The 21855-nt window shown below is 44.4% G+C and overlaps 1 protein-coding gene across 2 annotated transcripts in view; it reads right to left on the reverse strand.

Moving 5' to 3' along the window:
- Window positions 1-2083: 2083 nt before the first annotated feature.
- The window catches only part of LOC8023783 (trafficking protein particle complex subunit 11), a 65076-nt gene continuing 45304 nt past the window's right edge, over window positions 2084-21855 (reverse strand). For both annotated transcript variants that reach the window (XM_029981222.4, XM_042290766.1), the window contains exons 23-31: window positions 21753-21844; window positions 18435-18494; window positions 14641-14766; window positions 10874-10981; window positions 10078-10129; window positions 8410-8515; window positions 6433-6649; window positions 4045-4221; window positions 2084-2222 (exon numbers count right to left, since the gene is read on the reverse strand). In XM_029981222.4, coding sequence (XP_029837082.3) covers window positions 2178-2222; window positions 4045-4221; window positions 6433-6649; window positions 8410-8515; window positions 10078-10129; window positions 10874-10981; window positions 14641-14766; window positions 18435-18494; window positions 21753-21844 — 983 coding nt within the window. In that variant the 3' untranslated portion in view covers window positions 2084-2177. The remainder of the gene's footprint in view (window positions 2223-4044; window positions 4222-6432; window positions 6650-8409; window positions 8516-10077; window positions 10130-10873; window positions 10982-14640; window positions 14767-18434; window positions 18495-21752; window positions 21845-21855) is intronic.

Below are 21855 nucleotides of genomic sequence, written 5' to 3' on the forward strand. Positions count from 1 at the left end.
GCGCTAGTGTCTATGCGACTTCCGTGACGCAAATTGAAGCAGACAGCAACCAATCTACTTTTCCAGTCTTCCCGTGTATTCCTATGGGAAAGCGCGCGTGCATTTTGTCTCTTCGCCGAAAAATAACACGGAACACTTTGGTTATTTGGGTCGTACCGAATAGTATGTACCTTGATTAACACTGTAAAAGTGTAATTGCTTTAGTTAGCGCATTTTTCTTCATCAGTGACCGATGTTTAACTTCGCTACATTTCAGTCCCAAACGTGTGTTCCGCAGCAGGTGTGTGAAAACAAGCGACGATTCGAAGCAAAATTACAATCGAAAGGAATGTAGAGTGTGTTCAAGGCTCGCCAGCAATCCGGTGACGCTTATATATTGATAATATGCCAGTCCTGTCACTATATAAAAATGACCCCGTCGTGCATGAGCGGATAAAAACGTTCAAAACGTAGAGAATAAAGTCCGTGGACTATAAAAGTTGTCTCTTCGTATTGTTTTCTCTGCCGGGCAGCTTTTATCGGGCAATTGTTCTCAAAGATTTCGAGCGTGCGAGTGATATTTTGAACGTAGAACAAGCAGCTTCGCTCAGAGCAGAAAGAATAAAACGGTACTTACTTATTTAAAATAGGAATAGATTACGTGGCCTTCAATTAATTTTCATCGTATACATGCATGTGTAGTTACTGATCCGGTATTACTGCGTAGTTCTTGCCGTCTTTCTTAATTTCCAGATGTTCTTCGTTCGTTTGGCACGTATATCCCCCACGCTGAAAAGCGCCGACGTCGTGTTCGCGCTAACAGTGTCCGACAGTGCACATAAATACACGTACGAAGCTGTTTTAGCACCATTTTTAATGCGATGAATTTGAAAAAAAAAAAAAAAACACCGTAACTGACCAATTATTTCGTCGGCCTGACTGAGAAATGTTCCAAGCTACCTAGTACGTACGAATTATTCGGGATATTTGCTCTTACGATCAAGCGCAGAGAGAAAATGCACTCGCTTTTTCCCATAGAAATGCATTACCGGAAGTCAATTTCAGACTGGTTGCTGTCTGCTTCAATTTGCGTCAGCACACTAGCGCCACTTGAACCTCTAGCGTACATTATAATAACTCTATGGTTCGCGGTAGCAGGTAGAGCCGACGGTTTTGTTGACCTCAGACAGATGGCGCCACTAAAACTCCGTACATTAAAAGTTTTGTCGATGATGCCAGGTTTTTGACTCTTTATATTTATGTTGGAACGACAAGATTTATAGAAAAATTACCTTTTATCGAGCAGGTATTTGCACAACTTCCTATCTTTTTACAAGTCCCCCATTGATATCATGTCGCGTAGTCCTCATGCCCGCCGCTCGCGGCTGCAGGTCGGGAACTATTCAAATTTTTGCCTCGCGATTACGCAGCGGAATAGCAACGTTTTAAAAAAATTAGGTCATTGCGAAAATGAAATTTATATTATTATCGTGCTCGCTCGTCGCTCCGCTCAACTGCAGGGGTATGCGACAACCTTCCAGCTATGGTTTGGTTCCTGTGGCTTGCAAACATCCTTTGTGGTCCACTGTATGTGAAAAGGAAGAAAAGTTTCGCCTTCATGCCCAATTGCCAACTCAAGGTTATGCGGCACATTGACGTGAAACATATTTAATTGTTTAATTAGTATTGAGCTGTCTCAATGTTGTTGCCATTTGTTTAGTCAACAGTGCATGGCTAATGCTACCGTCCAAAATATTTATTTCACCTCGAGCCGCCACCATCAAAAAGGCAGGGCTCACACTTTATTACTCTGAACCGTTTTCCAACCAAACCAGTAACCACCACACGAGATTACAGTTTTGTTGTCGTTCGGGTTTTAAATGTCTAATTTGTTATGGTTTTGTTATGTTAGGTCGAAATTAAGAGTCTTGATCTGGTTTGGTTAACTCAAGCAAGGATAAAATATTTCTGGATCTCTTATACAACTTCTTCGAGCATGAATCAGCAATTTCATTGAGCACTTTAGATCATGCTAATGACAGTCTTATGGCACCACAGCGCAGAAAGTTGCTGCAGCTGACCAAAAAGAAAGCACAACACCAGATTGAAATAAACATCAGTATTGAACAATTTATTTAGCAACTTCTTTGAAGTCTATATATGTACAGGATCCATCCTTCCGTGGCATACACTTGGTGCTAGCTGGCACGCAAGATCTCATGATTCATATTTTTAGTCTGGGGCTGAAAAAGAGAGAAAGACCTATTGACTATTTGCACTCGTCCATACTTGAGAGTAACTGTGCAATCCAAAGTAACAAATGTTCAGTTTTACAGCATTAAAAGGCTTCTAAGTCTTGCCTTAGTATGTCATAAGCATTTCCCTACAGTCAACTCTCAATAGTTTGAAGATTCCGAGGACGACAAAACGCTTTGAATTCTTTGAATTAAAGAAAACCCGCTCAAACTGTTTGTTTTTGATTTAGTACTCACCAAGAGCAGTTGATTTTTGCTTGCCTCCACTACGGAGACGTGCAGCATGAACTATGCTCTGCTAATCGCACACCTTTTTTAGCGCGCCTTCGACAGTCGTTTTGGCCGAAAAGAAACCCACTAAACTGTACCGCATGGTGCCACAAGCAGTTTTCGTGTCAGCGAAAACTGCTTGTGGAACCATCAGTATATCAAATTATTGATATATCTAACTATTTTACGATCCACTACGAATTCAATATATCCAGCTCGACAGTATCATATCACACAATGCAATTGCTTGGGAGACATGTATGTGAAATGTTGCACAGACCTCCATTATCACCATACTCCTTTCTCGACTTGAATAAAGACAGGGTGACAACACAGCGGCGCTATTGCTTTCTGCCCGTGATCACGTGGGTCTTTATGTACAAAAGCCACCGGATTACCGAAAAGGGGCGCTAACAGCTACCACCGTATAAAGTCAATAAATTTCTGAAATTCAATACCAGCACTTGAATACCTAACCGAGCGTCGCCTCAACCTCTGCTCGTCTCAGTCAAGCGCACTCATGAAGGCTGGTTCACACACTTGCAACTGCTTACAACCGAGTGCGTTAAAACTCCTTGTAATCTCTTTACACGCTAGTGCCATCTACTGGGTAGCCGTGGAACACTCACAATTTCCGTGTATTCCCTATTTATTTTGCGCGCCATTATTTTTTAGTTGGCTCGAAAAGCTTTTGACACTGTTGTAAACGGACATTTCTCATAGTATGTATGTTTCATCTCGCAAATACTGCAAAACTTCCCCTCTAGTGAAATACAGTTCAAGGGCCACCTCATGGATGGAGCCAGAGTGCCAGAGTGCGCTCCCGTCACAAGGGCTGGTTCTTGCACGTGCGGCTGCTTACAACCAAGTTCTTGTGATCTCGTACCACAAGATCACGCTGGCGCCGTTTACGTGGCGACCCTGGAACTGCATTTCACCGGAGCGAAGGTTTTGCGGTATTTGCGAGATCCAATGTATGCACTATCTACGAGAAATGGTTGTTTCTAAGACATTGTCAAAAGTTTTCCGAGCTAACAAAAGAAGCAATGATGTGCAAAAACAAATAAAGAAATATGTGAAAATGCCAAGTGTTCCACTGGTATCCAATAGATGGCGCCAGTGACTTCTCTTGTCATATCAGATTTTAAAAGGTCTTAAAATGGCGGTTGCAAGTGTGTGAACCAGCCTGAAGAGATCACAAGAACCCGGATCGTAAGCAAATGCAGTATTGAACCAGGGGCAGATTTATGGGTCAGGCTTGAGGGGGGGAGTCTGCTGAGATGTGGCGTTACAGCCAAAATGTTGCCCAGATCAATTTTGTTCACCCAAAATTTATGTCACCAAAAACTAAACTTATGCCTAGTGTATGTCAATTTTTTCATTAAAAGAAAGTTGACCTTGGGGAGTTTAGGGAGGCCGATCACACACCTGCCCCCCCACCCCACTTCCCTTCTCTAAACTCGCCCCTGGTATGAACCAGTGTTTCGAGTCAACCATTAGTTTCCCGGTCATCGAGCATGAGCACGAGAACCCTCCTGACCATGATGAAGATGTGCGACGGCAGCATCTCGGCCAGCAGGTCGTCCAGGGTGGCGGCCGCAGAGGTGCCGGGGCTCAGCACGAGGTGCATACGTGGCAGGGGCACGTAGCCCGAGATGAGCGGGTACAGGTTGTACGTCAGCGTCTGGCACTCCCGAGGCAGGATCCGGAAGTGTAACTGGACGAGAAAGGGTGAAAACCTCGACTTTCGCTGCTCCGGTTCTGTGTTCTCAGAAGTCGTTCTAGAGCTGTGTCGAAAGACGGCTTACACTTTTGCTTCTAATTTTTTTAATTGTATTTTGTGAGTTTTACAGAGTTTTGACTCGACATCTGAGGCTGGTCGGTGCTCTGATTCTGCGAGCTTAGTCCGTTTCGAGCATATTCTGGGACTCTTTCTACGGTTGGCGACAGGCTAAGAATTAGGCAGAAGCTCTGCCTCCAGACCTTGGCTCCGTGTACAATGAAGTAAAGGCAGAAAGCTTATGGGGGAAGCAGAGCATTTAATAAATTCTCTCTTAGTACATTTACTGAATTAGAGTTTACTGGTGACATAAAAGCAGATGAGACCTTTAGTCTCTAGGATTTTGCAGGTTTAGAAGCTCTAGAGTATCTCAAAATGTGTTAATTGACAAGACCCTACGTGAGTGCTTTCTTGCAGCAAGGATTTAGAGCAGGGGTGGCCAAGCTGCGGCTCTTCGCGTGTTAAAGTGCGGCTCGCGGCTCCCTCCCCACCCCCCGTCCCGGCCACACGAGCACTTCCCCAAAAAGAGAAGTGGAACATGTATTAAATCGAAAGACAGGTTGCGGTTTGGTAGTCTTGTGCCACCGCTACCTTACGTACAGTTGAACTCATTTTTACTCTCATAGATTAATAGTAGTTTGAGTCTTGTTTACTGCTGAGAACAAGTTTGTTCTTTATGCATTAACGAAAGTTTGAGGCAGTGATCTGCAACATTTTTTCGGCACATGGGCCAGTTAGGAAACCAGAAGTACGAAAGGTGGAGCAGCGCATTCCTCCAACAAGTCGGGCACATAAGTTTCTCACAAGCATCGGCGTGGCCATTGCTGTTTACATTCGGTCAAATAATAATAAAGATAGCAACGAGATTTTTTTTGTTTGTTTTGGTAGCTGAAAACCGCGTTTTGCTAGCCCATCTGTTGGCAACTACGTAGGCACATGACATTTCACGTCACGACACCGCCGGCTGCCCGCTGCCATTTCGCTGTTTGCCGCAAACACGCCGAGATCGCCCACGCCTTGTTTACTTCCTTTTGTTTGGCCTGTCAGAAAAATGACGCCTACCGTTAAAAAGCTTAAGTTTGTGACGCTTTACGAGGAGTCTGCAATCTACGCAGAAGCTGCGAAAGGTAGATAGAAGTCGGATATTGCAGAGGAGTTCAGTTTACCGTGCAGCTCACTTTCTACGATTCTGAAATCCAAGGACAGCATTAAATTTTGCTTCTGAAAAGCAATGGGTGTGCTTATTTGTCCATTTTCGCAGCAGCAAAATTCTCGCGAGAACGAAAAAAATTGCTTTCACAGACAATTTCGTTATTGCGGGGTTCGACTGTATTCCCATAAAGTTTCATAGCTATTTTTTTATACATTATTTTCAGTCCATTGATGCTAAAAAAAAGGTAGAGGTCCGAATATTTCAAATGCGTTTTTCTCCGTTCACTTTCTGGCATAAATTTCACTTAATAAATCTACAGCTTCAGTATGAAACTATTGGGAAACTTAATTTTTGTGGCTTATATACCAAACTTCTATGGAGCTGGCAAAAGGTATTCCAATATAGATTGCACCAGATATATATGTGGTAATCAACACCATCTCTCAACCATAGATTCATTGAGCAGATTCCACGCAAAGTTATGCTTTACTTCGTCCTGGGGTATAGTACCTCATAAAATTGGTTCCCAGGGCTGAAACTTTGCATGCCCTCCTTCTACATGGCTACAAACACCACCTGCAAATATCATGCCAATTGAGCGAGCAGTTCAAAAGTTGACATTCCCAGATATTGCCCCCCCCCCCCCCCCCCCAAAAAAAAAAAAAAAAAAAACTAGCTGGAGATTTAGAAGTCGACTTGCCAGCAATCGAAAAAGCCCTATGCAAAAAACAAAAAAAATTACCAAGGCAGCACAAAAAAAAAAAGAGAAGAAAAGTTAGAGTAAGCTTGGGTTTATGCGACTTAAATACTTCTTCAGTCATACTTTGCGAGCTTTGCCCTCGACGAAGCCGCTCGGCATGCTTGTGCGTTTCACAAATGCCGAGAACAATGCCAATGACCGATCGTCTGCAGTCAAACAAATGGGGAATGCGGCAGAACACGGCTTGGCGGAACCCGACGCAACGTCTGCCCAGGAAGAAGGAAGCGTGACACACCAGCTTGTTGCCGGAGTACATGAAGGCGTCGCTTGAGTCCATGACGAGCTCGATGTCCTGCACAAGGAGCGTGCGGTTGTGCACCAGGTAGCTGACCGTGAGTGGGGTGCGCACCGAGCCGTGGGCCGGCGCCTGTAGCTCCAGCAGCAGGGGACAGCCCTGCACCTCCACGCACGGCAGGGTTACTGCTTGGCTCGCCACTGTTGACCACTGCTCCCTGGTCGGCAGACAACGCGACAACTCGGTCAGTTGCTTTTTCTTAAAGGGGCCCTGCAAGAACTTTTTTACTGGTTTTTAATTTGCACCGAACATGAGCGCACTGAACGTAGTAACTTAATGAGACTTTTATTTTCTCGAATTTCGATTTATTTTAAAAGTTATAGGCAAAATAAAATTACAAAAACAAGCAAAAAATAACCTCCTTCATGACGTCCTTGGTTGTTTGAGTGGCCATGAACTAGAGGAGGGGTAGTGAGCTCGGCGAGCGCTCACGGCTGCCGCACTCCGTGTCGACGGCGCGAGAGGGTGCCACTAAAGCATGTTCTGGATAGGCTGTATGCAGCGGGTAGCCAGAGCGGCTCTCATTGCATTTGCTGCGCGATTAAACACTAATTCAGCATGACACTTAATTGGCCACAAACGACAGCAAACACGGGGTAAAGATCAGTTCAGAATGGGAGCCCACTTCATATTGCCATACTGCGAAACGGCCAAACCGCAAGAAAAAGCTGCTCGCCGAAGGCCTTTGGAACGCTCGGAGCCAGTCGGATCCTCCAGTCAATACGACCGCAGCGCCACCGCATACTTCCGGGACCTTTCCGTGTTGGCACCTGATCCCACTATATTCCTTTCTAGTATGTGCCGCCTTTTCCACCGCTTGGTGGCGGGTATGTTGACGAGTCATTTCTTGTTTCTGTACTTTATAAACTGCATTCGTTTCTATTTTGATCTAAAATACTGAACAAAAACTACTTTTATAAATAATTGAAACGGTTCGCGCCCCTTATATTTTGTATTTCGACTAAAAAGAAGCTTTTAGCGGCTCTGACCAGTAGTAAGCCCAGGACCAAAGACGTCACATATCGCGCGCTTTCGGCACCGCGGGTCGCCCCCGTCGGTGGAGGAGGTTTCCGCGTCCTCCGGTTAAAATATGACGCACTGATATTTAGTGACTCTCTTCGTGCCCGCTGACTTTCCCGAACCTGAAGAGACGTGGAAACCGCAAAAAAGATAGACGCTTAAATATAATTGCAGGGCCCCTTTAACGCTTCGAGTGCCACGCCCGAGTACGCTTGGGGGCGTTCCCCTGTGGTTTCAGTTTCAGTCTGCTCCCTGCCTCTTCCAGCTGGGTTGTCACTTCTTTTTATGTGTTATGAAAACAATGTTTCACCTTGCGACGTCGCACTTTGATGGCACGTAAATTTTGTTGTTTAGGCAATTTCTATTTTGGTATGCATCTTCGTTGTTACAGAATGGTGAATCTATGTCATTCGATCTCGCACTTCATGGAAAACATTGAGAACTAGAATTGACTAATGAAATCTATGTTCTACGACCGTGAAAACGAGAAAGTTGCAGCTCCGAATAAACAAAGGATGAGTAAGGCCTCTCAAAAAAGTGACCTCAAGGTGTGAAGTCGAGGTGCCAGCGTATAGTACAGTGTCCCGAAAAGTATGACACGAGGAATACCATAGGTTGGAGGCATGCAGACATCAATCAACCTCCTAGTAAATTTTGTATTTGGGGACTGCTCTCAATTCTTTAGGAATGGGCTCATATATACTGGCAACCCTGATATGAGCTATCTTGTTCTTGTCAGTATTACTATTTCTAGAAACTATGTTTTTTTTCCTCGCTTTTGCTGCTCTTGTTGTGTGCTGGCTTTGTTTCTCAACTGCCGTTGTAATCGACTCCTATCATTACCCTAGAATGCGATATAATAGCATATATTAACTAAGAAAAATCAACTTGACCGACCTCTTCCATTGCAGGGTGTACTTCCCCAAAGAGGTTGCACAGTCCACTGGGCCAGGAGTCACCAAGCAGAACAAGTCCCTTGCTACCTCACCATTCTTCAACCTCACTGCAACGCAAATAAGTGTACACAGGTACATATACATCTCACCGCTAAATCTTGATTACAAAACCAAAACAAAAGCCCTGCTCTAAAAACAGAAGACAAATATGCATTAGATTATCTTCCAACCCAAGGTAGCCATTAAAAATTAAACAATACCTACACAAACACAACTCAGAAATTGTATTTCTAAATTTCATAGATGAGTCGTACACTAGAAAGAATATGGCAATTAATCCTGCATAGCAGAAACCAACTGTGTTGGACTGCTGCCCACATCACAAAGAGAACACCCATTTGAGGACTCGGCCCAAGATATCCAAACCCAGGCTGACACAAAACGCTGTCAACGACATTAAAAAGGGCAAGAACAGAAGCCAAGTTCACAAACAGCTTCTTAGGCTACAACTTAGCTAAGTTCGTAAGTTACATACATCGTAAGAAGTGAAGAAATCGGTATTCACGAACGCATTGTGAGAGGAAGAAAGCGCAGTTCTTGTACACGAGAGCGGGCTGTTGCTATGGCAAAAGCGGCTTCGGAAACATGAGCAACAAATCAGAGAGCTCGGAATAGCTCAGAGCTTGTGGATTCTGAATAACAACAAATGCAGGCACCCTTTCCATAAACACTTGTCTGGGGATCCTGTCCGTGCTGTGAAATGTCGACGCTACCACAATTAGAAGCCCTCAAAATGAACGCACCTTTCTATATTGGTGCAGCGAGGTCGCGAATGCATGGACAGCGTAGGCAAACAAAACAACTTGCGAAAGGCAAAAAAAATAAACAAAAAAACACAGAAGCAAGAAAAGAAAACATAAAGAGAAGCTTTTTTTTTTTTTTTTGCGCATTGCAGTTTGTTTTTTGAGTTGCGCGCCGCACGCAAAGAGATAAGAAGTTACGTCGATTTTTTGGGATAAAAGGTCCGTTCATTATGCGAGTAAAATACGGACGCAAAAATTTTACTTTGTGTAATGAAGTAAAATTTGCATTGATTTTTCGGAAAAAAAAGCGAGTTCATTCTGCGAGTAAATACGGTACAAGGGCCGCGCGGGCATATTCCATTCGGCAAGCCAGCCGGTCATGGGTAGACGGTCTTGGCCATAGACCATCAGAGCAACACAGCATCAGAGTGCATCGCTAGGCCTAGTGCTGAGCTAGTCCTTGGCGGTCGCTTGGTCGGTGGGATTGTTGCCATTGTAGCTTCTTCCGGATATCTGTGGATACAGTGTTGTTCTCCGTCGTGGTTGGTTTTGAGTACTTCTTTGTTTTTTTTCCTTGCTACTTGATGTCGGGGCACGCGTGAAGAGCATGTAGAAAAATAAAAGTCTGTTGGTCGTCGCGACGAGCAACTGAACTACGCTGTTGGCCATGCTGATTCGATCGTAAAAAAGTGTGTAAGACACCTCTCGAGCTGTCGTAGGATTCTGGCGTAACTCCCGCAAAACTTGGAGACATTTCACTTAGTGAATACGGATTTGTGCATATGTTTTGTCTTACACACTTTTTTGGCTTAAGATAGTTTCGTGAATCTGACCTCAGATGTGTTGCATCCAACAAAGTAACTCACCTCCTTCAATGAGAGACTTCAGCTCCTTATCAACAGCAGTGACATGACTGTTCTGGAAGGATACAAGAAAAACAAAAGCAGGGAGAAATTGTGAACACATGGGAGTGCCTGTCAAGTTTTTGAGTGCTCTCAACTTGCAAGAAAAATTATCTTAAGTTACTAAAATGCACCTGAGCATGCAGTGTTCTGCATTAAAACTCTATTGCATGTTATCTTTTTTCTGTCGTGCAATGCCTGAAACAGCTCCATCATGCTTAAGACACTTAGCTTATGCTCTTTGTCCGATAGATGGCATTATTGGGATATTTTGATTTTGTATAAGAATGTTAATGGAATTGTGGACTCACCTGTCTTACAGAACTCAGTCTGTTTTCAAGCCTCGTTGCATACTAGCCCACCAACATGCACTTTTCACTAATTTCCTCTTACAAGAATGCAACCTGCATTTAACAAGTGCAATTGTCCCCACCTTCAAATGTTTCATGACGTAACATTTCACCATAATTTCAAAGGTATATTACTTGCACAATAAGAATAAAAGAATAGCTATGCTTCCTTTAGAGGTATTTGTTTGTTCTGTACCAAACAGAAGGCCATGAGCTGTTAGTGGGAATGCCAAAATAAATATTACATTAGGTCCATCACCAGTAGATCAGTGCAATTTAGAAGCCTGATGCACCCTTTGAAACCAACAGAACCAAGTAAGACACTGTGTTTACTTCTCCTTTGGAAGTTCGCAACGTGACCTAAAAAGTGGGCATGCACACCACAGTCTCAATGCCAAGAACTGGCTCACCAGCTCGAGTGTCCCTGACAAAAGTTCCAGCGGAAGAGGACAACGCGACTCGAGGTCCACTTGAAGAATGAACTGCTCCTCTGCCCGAAGCACCTCAATTGGCTGAAACTGGAGTCAAGACAGAATGTCCTCATGAGGAATGACTCAGGAGCATTTGCAGAAACACAAGTTAGAGCACTGTAAGAACAATATGGTCCACATCTAAAAAAAAGATCTTGTAGTGGACAAGGCCACCAACAATGGGACTGACCTGCCTTGTCTACAGAACTTGTTCTAGGCACAAAAACACTCTACAAGCTGAAAGTCAGTCATACACATTACTTTCAAGTCCACAGATCTTTGACAAACCCTTCACTACACTCGGGGATGCTCAGTGATGCGATTGGCCTAAGCTGTTTTGGAGCACCTTTCGGAACAGCCAAAACACTGTTTTAGTGCAGCAAATGTAGCCTTTGGAGCAGCCAAAACAGTGTTCTGGAGCAGCAAAAGTGGCTTTCGCAGCAGCTAAAACAGTGTATCGGAGCAGCAAAAGTGGCGTTTGGAGCAGATATTCTTAGAAAAATAAAAATATTTGTTTAAAGTGCTGGACAAACAAGAACACTTTGCTCACCGTAATAAACAAATTATAGTCAATTTAGACCACCAATATGTGTCATGACATGACACATTTTGCAATGCTTCAGTTAAATGACACATATATATGTACCCCCTATAGGTAAATAAGAACCGAAATGCACACATTAAAATTTATTTGAAAATGACCAGCTTAGTAGTAAATATCACACCATTAGGTTGACTAGTTACATAATAAATAAAAGCAGCCTCTAACTATTGATACACGTGACCACTGCGGTGCAATGCAAAATTGTCGCGCGAGAGGAGATGGCTGTTCGATCCAAACCATGCCACTCCGCTTCGTCACCAACTGGTTCCCAAAGTTGTACACAAAATTTAACTGTCCAGCATTCGGGGAAAAAAAAAGTTTAGCCGCAGGTGTTTGCCAGACTGGCTGGAAAAACACAAGCTAATCACACACACACACACAAAAGAAAAAGAACCTGAGAGCATCGAGGCAAGACATCACGAGCCAGGGTCAAGAAGTTCTTGAAGAGCTTTGTGCAACGACTGAACTCGAGACAAACAAGTGCGCTGTGCGGGTTCAGCGTGCAGACATTGCCTTCTTTGCTTTAGCTCACTTTTCTTCACCAATTTTTTTTTCGCGGCAGATTTTTCATGTACCGGGGTCCCCCTCGCAAGAAAGCCTACCGAGAGAAACATAAGTAATCAGTACTTCGACACAGCAGTCTTTGAGCTAGACGGATTTTTGTAGCAGCGTTTTAAACAAGAACAGGAATGTTGACGAACATTAGGGCGGTCCTTACGTGTAAGTTCAGAAAGCGCCATATCTGCAGCGACGTGGGGACGGCAACACCCGACGTCGCGCGACCACGGTGACTGGCAAGCAGGGACCAAATAGTTTTCCCACGGCCGTTGCTTTCAGGAGCAAGTGCTTCAGCTCACAAAGTAACTCCCGCCACGCAAAAACATGGTTTTGTTTCACAGCACGATGGCATGGCTGGTACCCAGCACGCTAGCGTCGGGATGTCCGCAGATGCCCGCGTCTATCGTTGAAAAAGTTTAAAATAGGATGGAAGGCGACAAGAGCAACGAGAGCGCGAAACAAGAGACGGCGGTAAAAACCATGCAAGGAGCGGATGAACGGTTGATGCAGGGTACTTTGTGTCGGGCGGCCGCTTGCACCACCTAGCTCAGGTGTGCTCATTACAGTAATCAATATAGTTTCGGTTTTGAAAGGGGACCAAAATTGGTCTTTTGGCACAGGCTTGGTGCAGATTACTAATATTTTGGCAAAATGTAGCAGGATGTAGCAGGGTTAGCCTCTTGGCGCAGTTTGGCACAATTGGCGCAGCAATCACGTCACTGGATGCTCCAAACAGTTGATCTGTTACTCCCCACCCCTATACCTTAGAAAAAGAACTAGAAAGGTAAAAGCTGTTGCCCTAGCATGTACTCTTCTGTAAGCCGATGGTCAGTTCACATTAAAACTAAATTGACGATCAGAGCTGAAAAAAAAATTGTTTGCTCCAATAGCAGGACATCCCTTCAGCTAGGAATAAAAGCAGATTTTAGGGTTGTGCAAATATTTGAATATTCGAATAGTACTTTGAAATAATACGCCATTCAATATTCACTTCAAGATGAACTATGATGTTCAGTATTGATCGCGGCAGGTTTGCCTGGTTTAGTGCGCTTGTCACAGATCACCTGTTCACTGCAGGGAAACAATACCAGCAGAGCTCGTAAGTTCTGCGGGTATTTTATCCCTGAAGTGCCCAGGCGTTCAGTGAGAAGCACACTCAACGGGGCTATCCAGTCGCAATTAAACAAGTATATTCACAGTGAAAAGCTCACGAGGGGCGCTTCTGTTTTCCTCACTACAGGTAGTGCACGTGCTACCCACGCAGTTATGTCTTAGTTTCCATGGTGCATAGAAGCCCAGCATAGCACGTGATTGCACCAGCAGAGGAAGTTGAAATATCCTCACTCTGGGTTGGAAAAAATTCCACCAGGCAGCAATACTCGCTGCAAACAGGGAGTATTCACTGGCAGCTCATAACTATGTACGCGACTGCTGAGCGCATGCTGATCGAGCCTCCGCAGTTCATTTGCAACGTGCATTCCACACCCTATGTTGGGAGCGATGTCTTGACAAACTGTGTTCATCCTTCGTGTTTGTTTGTTTTTTCTGTCAAATATGAAACTGAAGAAAACATATTTGCATATACAGCAAGCGGATTTATGAATCTTTTTGATTAGAGTAGGTGCGACAAATGTGTCGTTTGCAAGCCAACAGTTCATAAATATAGTAATATTAAAATTAACAGAGTTTAGAAGCGGACAAGTGAAAGGTTGGGAACAACTTTCATTAGTTCAGCTGAATTTTCTTTTTAATGTGGTGCATGGTAGTGAAATGCTTGGGAAACTATTTGATATTCGATTCAAAAATATTCGGCCAAAACCACCATTTGCTTCGAACTCAATATGCACTCTTCGCACATGCCTAGCAATTTTACATTGCAGCCTCTATTCCAAAGTGGAAACATCTTAGGCAATGCCCTTTCTGTTGACTTTAGAGGTAACTATACACTATAAACAACTTAATTTTTGCAAGGACTTAATTTTCGTAAAATTTGCACTTGAAAACAATTGCAAAAAACTTTCAGCCTTTCCACTCTGATGAAGAAGGAAGACCAGCAGAGCTGTACAGTGGAAGGTAATGGCCGGCCGCAAGTTGGCAAGCCAGAGCGGAAAGGCTGCCGCCATCTATGAGCGACGGCGGCAACCTGATACGTGGCTTGCCGCCGTTGCTCATAGATGGCGGTAGGTGTCTAGAGTTCGGTGTCTTCATTTCTTTGCGGGGGACACGATCCTGGGGAAACTAGCCCTTAACAGCTTTGCTGTAAAAATTGGTCACACGAACATATAACTTCCTGCTAACAAATGCATACCATATCACTCCAAATCGCAAAATTTTGTGCCTGCTAAGTATTTCCAAAACCCACACTTTCCCGAATTCACGAAATTCACCAGCAAAAATAAAGTACTTTACAGTGTATAAATAAAAAAAAACACATTCTTCTTAAAATTTCCACTTGCATCTAGAGACCTTCAAGAAATGGTGTAGTACCCAGACGCTTTACGGAAGCTTTGGAAAGCTCTGCGGTTGGTAGAGAAAGCACCATCACCTTGAGGTTGAGGATTTTAGTGGAGAATGTGAAGGGCTCGATGCACTCCAGGTCAAAGTAGATCTCCTTGAGGCAGCTGCAGCACAGGATCTGATTATCCACCTCCACGTCCGTCTTGTACTCCACCTGGTCAGGTACGAGAAAGTCAGACCATCGAACCTGTCTGGCCCCAGCAAGCAAAGGCAGTCAAGATTGGCCTGGCCCTTTGATTCTCAAAGGACTTCATGAAAGTGCAACAGATATTCAAGCTGAACATTACAGCTTATTTTAAGTCTCCCCATCATTATCAATAGAAATAAAATTATTATTACTATTACCAGAAAAATCCCATAAAGGTACCCTCCCCCGAGAAATGGCACATCCCGTTTTTCTGGCTAAGTATCTGTAACACAAAAATTCCGAGACGTTGCCCACCTCCTGATTCCCGTCAGACATCACGCAATGTCCAACAGGAATCACATCAACCGCACGATCTGCAGTACCGGTATGTGCGACAAGCGAGTTTGCGTAGGGGTTTTTGTTTTTGTCCGTAATCTGCACGCGCAATATTGGTTCCCGTGACACGCAAGTTTCTAGCGAGTTCCCTCGTTTTTTGTCTGTTACCTGCACTTGCGATATTGGTTTCCTTGATATGTAAATTTGCAGCAGGTTTCTGCATGTTCATCGCACCGTGAAACACGTATCTGCTGCATCCGCAGTCTGCAGTATCCTTTCCAGTGACGCAGGAGTTCGTAGCGCATTGTTGATAGTTTTGCTGTCAAATCGCCAAAAATAGTCTCATCATGTTTTCACCATTTATTTCTTCATTTTGGGTCGGTGCCCTCACGGGATTTTAAAGGGGCCCTGAAAGCACTTTTTACTGGTTTTTAATTTGTACCGAACCTGAGCGCGCTGACCGCAGTAACTTAATGCAATTTTTCTTTTCTTGAATTTCGCTTTATTTTAGAAGTTATAGGAAAATTAAAATTACAAAAACAAGCAAAAAATCACCTCCCTCGTGACGTCCTTGGTTGCTTCCGTGGCCGTGAACTAGAGGAGGGACAGTGAGCTCAGCGAGCGCAAATGGCTGCCGCACTCCGTGTCGACGGCGCGAGAGGGCGCCACTAAAGCGTGTTCTGGATAGGCTGTATACAGCGGGCAGCCAGAGCGGCTCTCATTGCATTTGCTGCGTTATTAAACACTAATTCGGCATGACACTTCATTGGCCACAAACAACAGCAAACACGGTGTAAAGATCAGTACAGAATGGGAGCCACTTCGCGCTGCCCTACCGCGAAACGGCCAAAACGCAAGACAAAGCTGCTCACTGAAGGCCTTTGGAACGCTCGGAGCCGGTCGGATCCTCCAGTCCGTGAACGACCGCAGCGCTGCCGCGTACATCCGGGACCTTTCCGTGTCGGTGCGTGATCCCACTACTACTTTCTAGTATGCGCCGCCTTTTCCGCCGCTTGGTGGCAGGTATGTCGACGGGTCATTTCTTGTTTCCGTACTTTATAAACTGCATTTGTTTCTTTTCTGATCTAAAATACTGAACAAAAACTACTTTTATAAATAATTGAAACGGTTCGCGCCACTTATATTTTGTATTTTGACTAAAAAGAAGCTTTTAGCGGCTCTGAACAGTAGTAAGCCCGGGACCAAAGACGTCACATTTCGCGCGCTTTCAGTACCGCAGGTCGCCCCCGTCGGTGGAGGAGGTTTTCGCGTCATCCGGTTAAAATATGATGCACTGATTTTTAGTTACTCTCTCCGTGCCCGCTGGCTTGCCCGAACCCCAAGAGACGTGGAAACCGCAAAAAAGGCAGACACTTAAATATGATTGCAGGGCCCCTTTAAGGTAATATTATTATATGGCAATGACGAGTAGACCAGAAGCTGAGTACTGCAATCACTTTAGATCACCAGATCAAAGATGAATGTAATATTTGGATACTACCAAAGCACCTGAAACTCTTCCTGTACTTCAAAGCTTAATGTATTGTAATACAGTTGAATCTCATTAATTCAAACTCTCTTAAGTTAAACTTTCATATAATTCAAACTAACCTGCAGGTCCCATCCTATGTGTCTCTATGGGAGGAAACTCACAATAATTCAAACTCACCTTTATTAAAAAAAAAAGTTTGGTCCCCCTCAAGTTCGAATTAACGAGATTCGACTGTATTATCCTTTGATAAAGTTAGCATATTTTTGTGTGCTTTGCCGTGTACTCTACTGTGCCATACACTCCAGATTTCTAATGTGCACAGTAGCAGAACTGATATACTGAAAGCTTGCATTGGCATCTGGACTTGAAAATGTCTGCACATCAAAAAAACTTGCACACTGTTTTTGCTGAAACTGACTATAATTAAAGTGGCCTTCTGGCAGTGTTGGGAAGTAGTACTTCAATTACTAAAGTGCTACATCAAAGAGGTTTATAATTCCTGTACTTTACATGAAGTACATTCTCCAAGTATGTACTTTTAACTTACTTAACCCATTCACTACCAAAGCCGGCGAATCGCCGGGCGTGCCGTGAGGGGCCATATTGCCAAAGCCGGCAATTTGCCGGACTGCACAAATTTCTGTTTTAAAGAGCCATTCACAGATGGCATGCAATGTAGACTTGGGCTAGTGAAGTTAGATACATTGTCAACAGATGGCAAGGGTCGTTCTGTTCACTGCGTTTGTTTGAGCTTCTTCTTTTGTGCGTTGTCTACCCCGCTTGATCGCTGCCTGCCTGGAGAAGATGGCAGTGTCCAGTGTACGGTGTGGCTTTTCTGACGATGAAATCATAGATATCCTCTCCGACGGCGATTACGACGGTACATCTAATTAGAATAGCGAGTTTTTGGAGCCTTCTGTCAACGACGGGAGCGATTCCGACAGCATTTCAGAGTCTGAATCACGAAAAGAGCGCACTGGTTGTGCAACGCCTAAGCAACCGAGGATGGAGTGCTTCGAGATCTTTCATACAAGGAAGAATCTGTGAAAGCCTATTGATTTAAAGACTTGAACTAACCACTTAAGCATGTAAATAAACATATTAACTTCTTCTCTGCAGTGAGTTTACTTGTATGCACTGTACTGTTGCCATTATGGTTTATTTACATGAGACAGGGCTGAGAAGCAAATATTTAAACAAAGCAATACTTTATTGAAAAAGAAAAAAAGAAACAAACAGAATAGTGCAAAATGTGTGAGAACAGAGCTCCCTTCCAAGCAGAAATGAATCCACCATATAAAACTATTATTTATGGCACATGTGGCGCGCTCGTGGCATGGGGCCGCAACATGCTTGCCGGCCACTTCCCAAAGCGTCGCGGGCTGCATGCAGTCCGCAGGCCGCGTGTTTGGGACCCCTGGTATAGGCGAATGAGATGGCATCATGAAAGATTATGTTCAAACTTGTACTTTACTTTGGATGTACATTGTACATTTATAATATTTTACTAAAAGTACATTTCACCCAGGTGTACTTACTACTTTACTTGTATAACCACTCATATTCTTTGTAATTTACTTCAAGTACTTTTTAGATGTGCTTTATCTAACACTGCCTTCTGGTTCACAAAAATGTGCTAAAAAAGTCAATCAGAACACAAAAACGAAAGAGGAACATAAAAGACCATACAGGTGATGTGGCTGGAAGCTTGTGTCGTCTACATTGTCTCTAATCTCCCTTTTATATTTTCATATTCTAGTCGCCAACACGCTGACCCATCCGAGTCGTTCAGGACCACAGCTCAGTCGTGGCATTGTGTCTCGTCTACGACTGCAGTCAGTTATACGGGAACACATACTGAACTCACCTTGACGAAGATTCGCCTTGTCCCCACTTCTGAATTCCTCAGCAGAATTGTCTGCCTCCTCTGTTCCACAGAAACACCAAGAGTCGAGAGATTGGAGGCAGCACTAAATTCGTGACTATCATCAAGACAGACCTCACTGATGTAAACAGTCCCGAAACAAAAATTGAACAGTCCCGTGTTAATCCACTGTCCAGTCACAGCGACACAACTCGGCAAAGTCGTTGGGCATCGGCGTCGTGTTCACGCACCGTGGGCAACATTACTAGATTACCTCAGTTGTGGAACTCCCGTGGAGCAGGAGTTCCACAACTGAGGGAACTCCCCACAGAGGGGAAGTTCCCTCAGTTCGCTGCCCACGAAGCGCTGGATGGATTTTATAAACAAGTATTGTCAAGCTGATGCATGGTGGCACGCATTTGAGCCAAAAAAGGCGAAGTGTTGCCGCCAATCTAGTTTGTCGTAATGGTGCGGCACCGGTATTTACAGCAGACCAAAAGGCGCGTGCTTGCAAATGATGGCGCGTCACTGGCAGCCACAGCAGACCAATGGGAGTGAACGCGTCTGGATGTGGGGCCAAAAATGGGTCAAAAATTACGACGCGTAGTCGCCAACATCCAATAGGAGTGCCTGTGGAACGATCAAACAATGGCGGTAGTTGGACGAGTCAGGATATCCAGCGCTCTAGCCGCACGTTGTTTGAAGTGCCATCTAGATTTTCATTTCAAAACTATGTTCCATAGAGTATGGTAAAACGCCATCTAAGCACTGTGCTTCTAAACATACGTATTACACGGGATACACTGCAGTCACCATAGCAGCCATCCCGCAAGTAGAACCACCGAAGGTGAGCCGGAAAATAGGGGGGTATTGTTTGTGCAAGCAGCATCTATGAGTAGTTCCGTAACTGAGCTAACCTAACAGCAATGACCGTGGGGTGCGTGAACAAAAATGTTTTGAACAAAATAGACACCTGTTTTGCTCCGCATGCTTTTGTTTTGTTCCAATTTGTTCCAGAAACTTTTGTTTCTTTTTGTTCCAGAGCGCGTGAAAGTACTTCTTCTGGCATGAGCTCTTACCACTGACAGTGCCACGACGGCATTTTGTTATCTGCTAGTTCTTTTTTTACAGAGAGCGTGTGCATTGGGCATCGGGTACAGCAAAAACCCTATATTAAGACAGGCTAACGCTGTTGAGTAGCTCAGTGGTAACGCCTCCACATCGTACCCAGCAAACCGAGGTGCGATTGCCACGAGCAGAGGGTGATCTCTTTCAAGGATTTGGCAACATTGACGATGGATGCCCTACATCGCCAACTACAACATCAACAATGACTACTAATACAACACCAACAACTGCAACAACTACCGCAACATGAACAACGGACGTCATTTCCAGTGGTGGGAAAAAGAGCCCAACCGTAATACTATAGCTTAAAAATACTAAGATTTTTGTCATCAGAGTCTACACTTAGAATATGTAACACGTAATGATAATAAATGTCAGGCTTTAAAAAGCAATATATGCATAGCTATACTGGTGTCCTCAGCATAGTATGGCACAATCTTCCAAAAGTACTATAGTTTGTTGAACATGTTCAATGGCAGCTCTATATGCAGATCTTCTTTGGCTTAGAACACAAGTTTTCAAACTGAATTTTGGGTTTCTACCTAAAGTGCTTTTTCCCGATTTAAGCAATATTTGATTAGACCCAAAGTCACTCATTAATATATAACGAGTCGACCACTCCTTAGGATCTGCATTATTGTTTACGAGGCATGTACACTTCTGCACTTTTTCATTGAATCAATGCCGCGACCGCCAGGGGCTTCTCGGCTCCCATTCGAGACAAAATGGGTGTCCTCAAAAATAAAACCCTCGAGAACTTGTGGCCTGGAAAAAGACTTAAAGTTGTCATCGTCCAGTTTTAAGATGGGCCACTCAAATCTAGTTATAGCACCGAAGACACTCTCGTCTGGGACGATGAAAGCGACTGCTCAGACAACATCGAGCGTCTATCGAAGGTGAATGCAACTCCTCAAGATATTTTCTGTAATTATAATGATAAATAAAGTGAAAATCAGCTAATGGCAAACCAAGTGTTTTATGTACCATAACACAATAATCAGGGCTCTCAAACCCCTTCATAACATTCATTGGGGGCCCGCCCTCTTTTGTCATTATTCTTTGAAATATGATCCACCCCCTCAAGCTGTTGCATCCACTATAGTGGATGAAAGGTTAAGAGTATATCGGAAGCTCCCTCCCACCTCTTTCCACTTTAGCAGAGCAATTGCTGAGAGAAGGTCGCTTCCTCTCTCGTGTTCACTCTGCTAAAGTGAAAAGAGGTGGGAGGAGCTTCCACCTTACTCTTAACCTGCCACTGTCTATAAAGAAGCTTTTTCAAATTACAGCTCTGCCATACATGCTCAAAGCAGTTCTTGGCCCCTATGGTCAAGAGTGTAAAGTCGGGGACAAAAGTCCCCAGCACGCGCGAGCTGCGACTGAGACGCATTGCTCTGCCATCTGCCAACAAGTCGCCTTGTTTCGAGATCACAAAAAAGCGCTTGCACGTCCTACTGTGCCAGCAAACGTGTGTTTTTCTGCTCTTCTGCGGTGCGGCGCCTAACTCGTAGTAGTGTGCATGGTACCGCCTCGGAGATAGCGCTCGCAGCTGACGAGTGTCTGCTACACATTCAGAAACTCGAGATACCGCCTGCGGCATCGCATTGGATTTTGCCGATCAGCGCACCTTGCTTTATAACCAGTTGAGCTTATCGCTCAGTTGAGCTGCCATGACTTCTTGCTTTATAAATGTCATGTCAATAAGCACACCCTAATAATGATGATGTACAGAGAAACGTTAAATCATTGCATATTGAAAACCAGACTCACTATTGGCCAGCGATATGCAGTATACATAGCAGACGCTCGTCAACCGCAAGCGCTATCTCCGAAGCGGCACCATGCGCCCGATTCCGAGTTAGGCGCCGCACCGCAGAAGAACGGGAAAACAGACATGCTTGCAGGCACAGTAGGACACGCATGCGCTTTTGCGTGATCTCGAAACCAGGCGACCCGCCGGCGGATGGCAGAGCAATGCGTTTTAGTCGCAGCTTGCGCGTCCTTAAGACTTTTGTCTCCGACTGTACATATTTATTTCCATACTTAGGACAAACTGCGCCCCATAGGGGGGACTGCCAGCTTGTTGGACTGTGGAAACCAACATGTCCCTTAGCTTTGGCATGGACTGTAGAAACACTGGCTGGCCCAACAAGAATTTCACAAAATAAAGAGGAGCAGTCCGAGACAGCAGCGCACCTGTCCAGCTGCCGGTATGTCGTCCAAATGGAATCCCTGGAGCTTGTTGGCCACTTGCTGAGGAACCACGGGAGCCTCGCAAGTGAAGTGGGCTAAAAGAACA

Source organism: Ixodes scapularis, unplaced genomic scaffold, assembly GCF_016920785.2.
Source record: "Ixodes scapularis isolate PalLabHiFi unplaced genomic scaffold, ASM1692078v2 PGA_scaffold1__304_contigs__length_218370807, whole genome shotgun sequence".
Classification (NCBI taxonomy): domain Eukaryota; kingdom Metazoa; phylum Arthropoda; class Arachnida; order Ixodida; family Ixodidae; genus Ixodes; species Ixodes scapularis.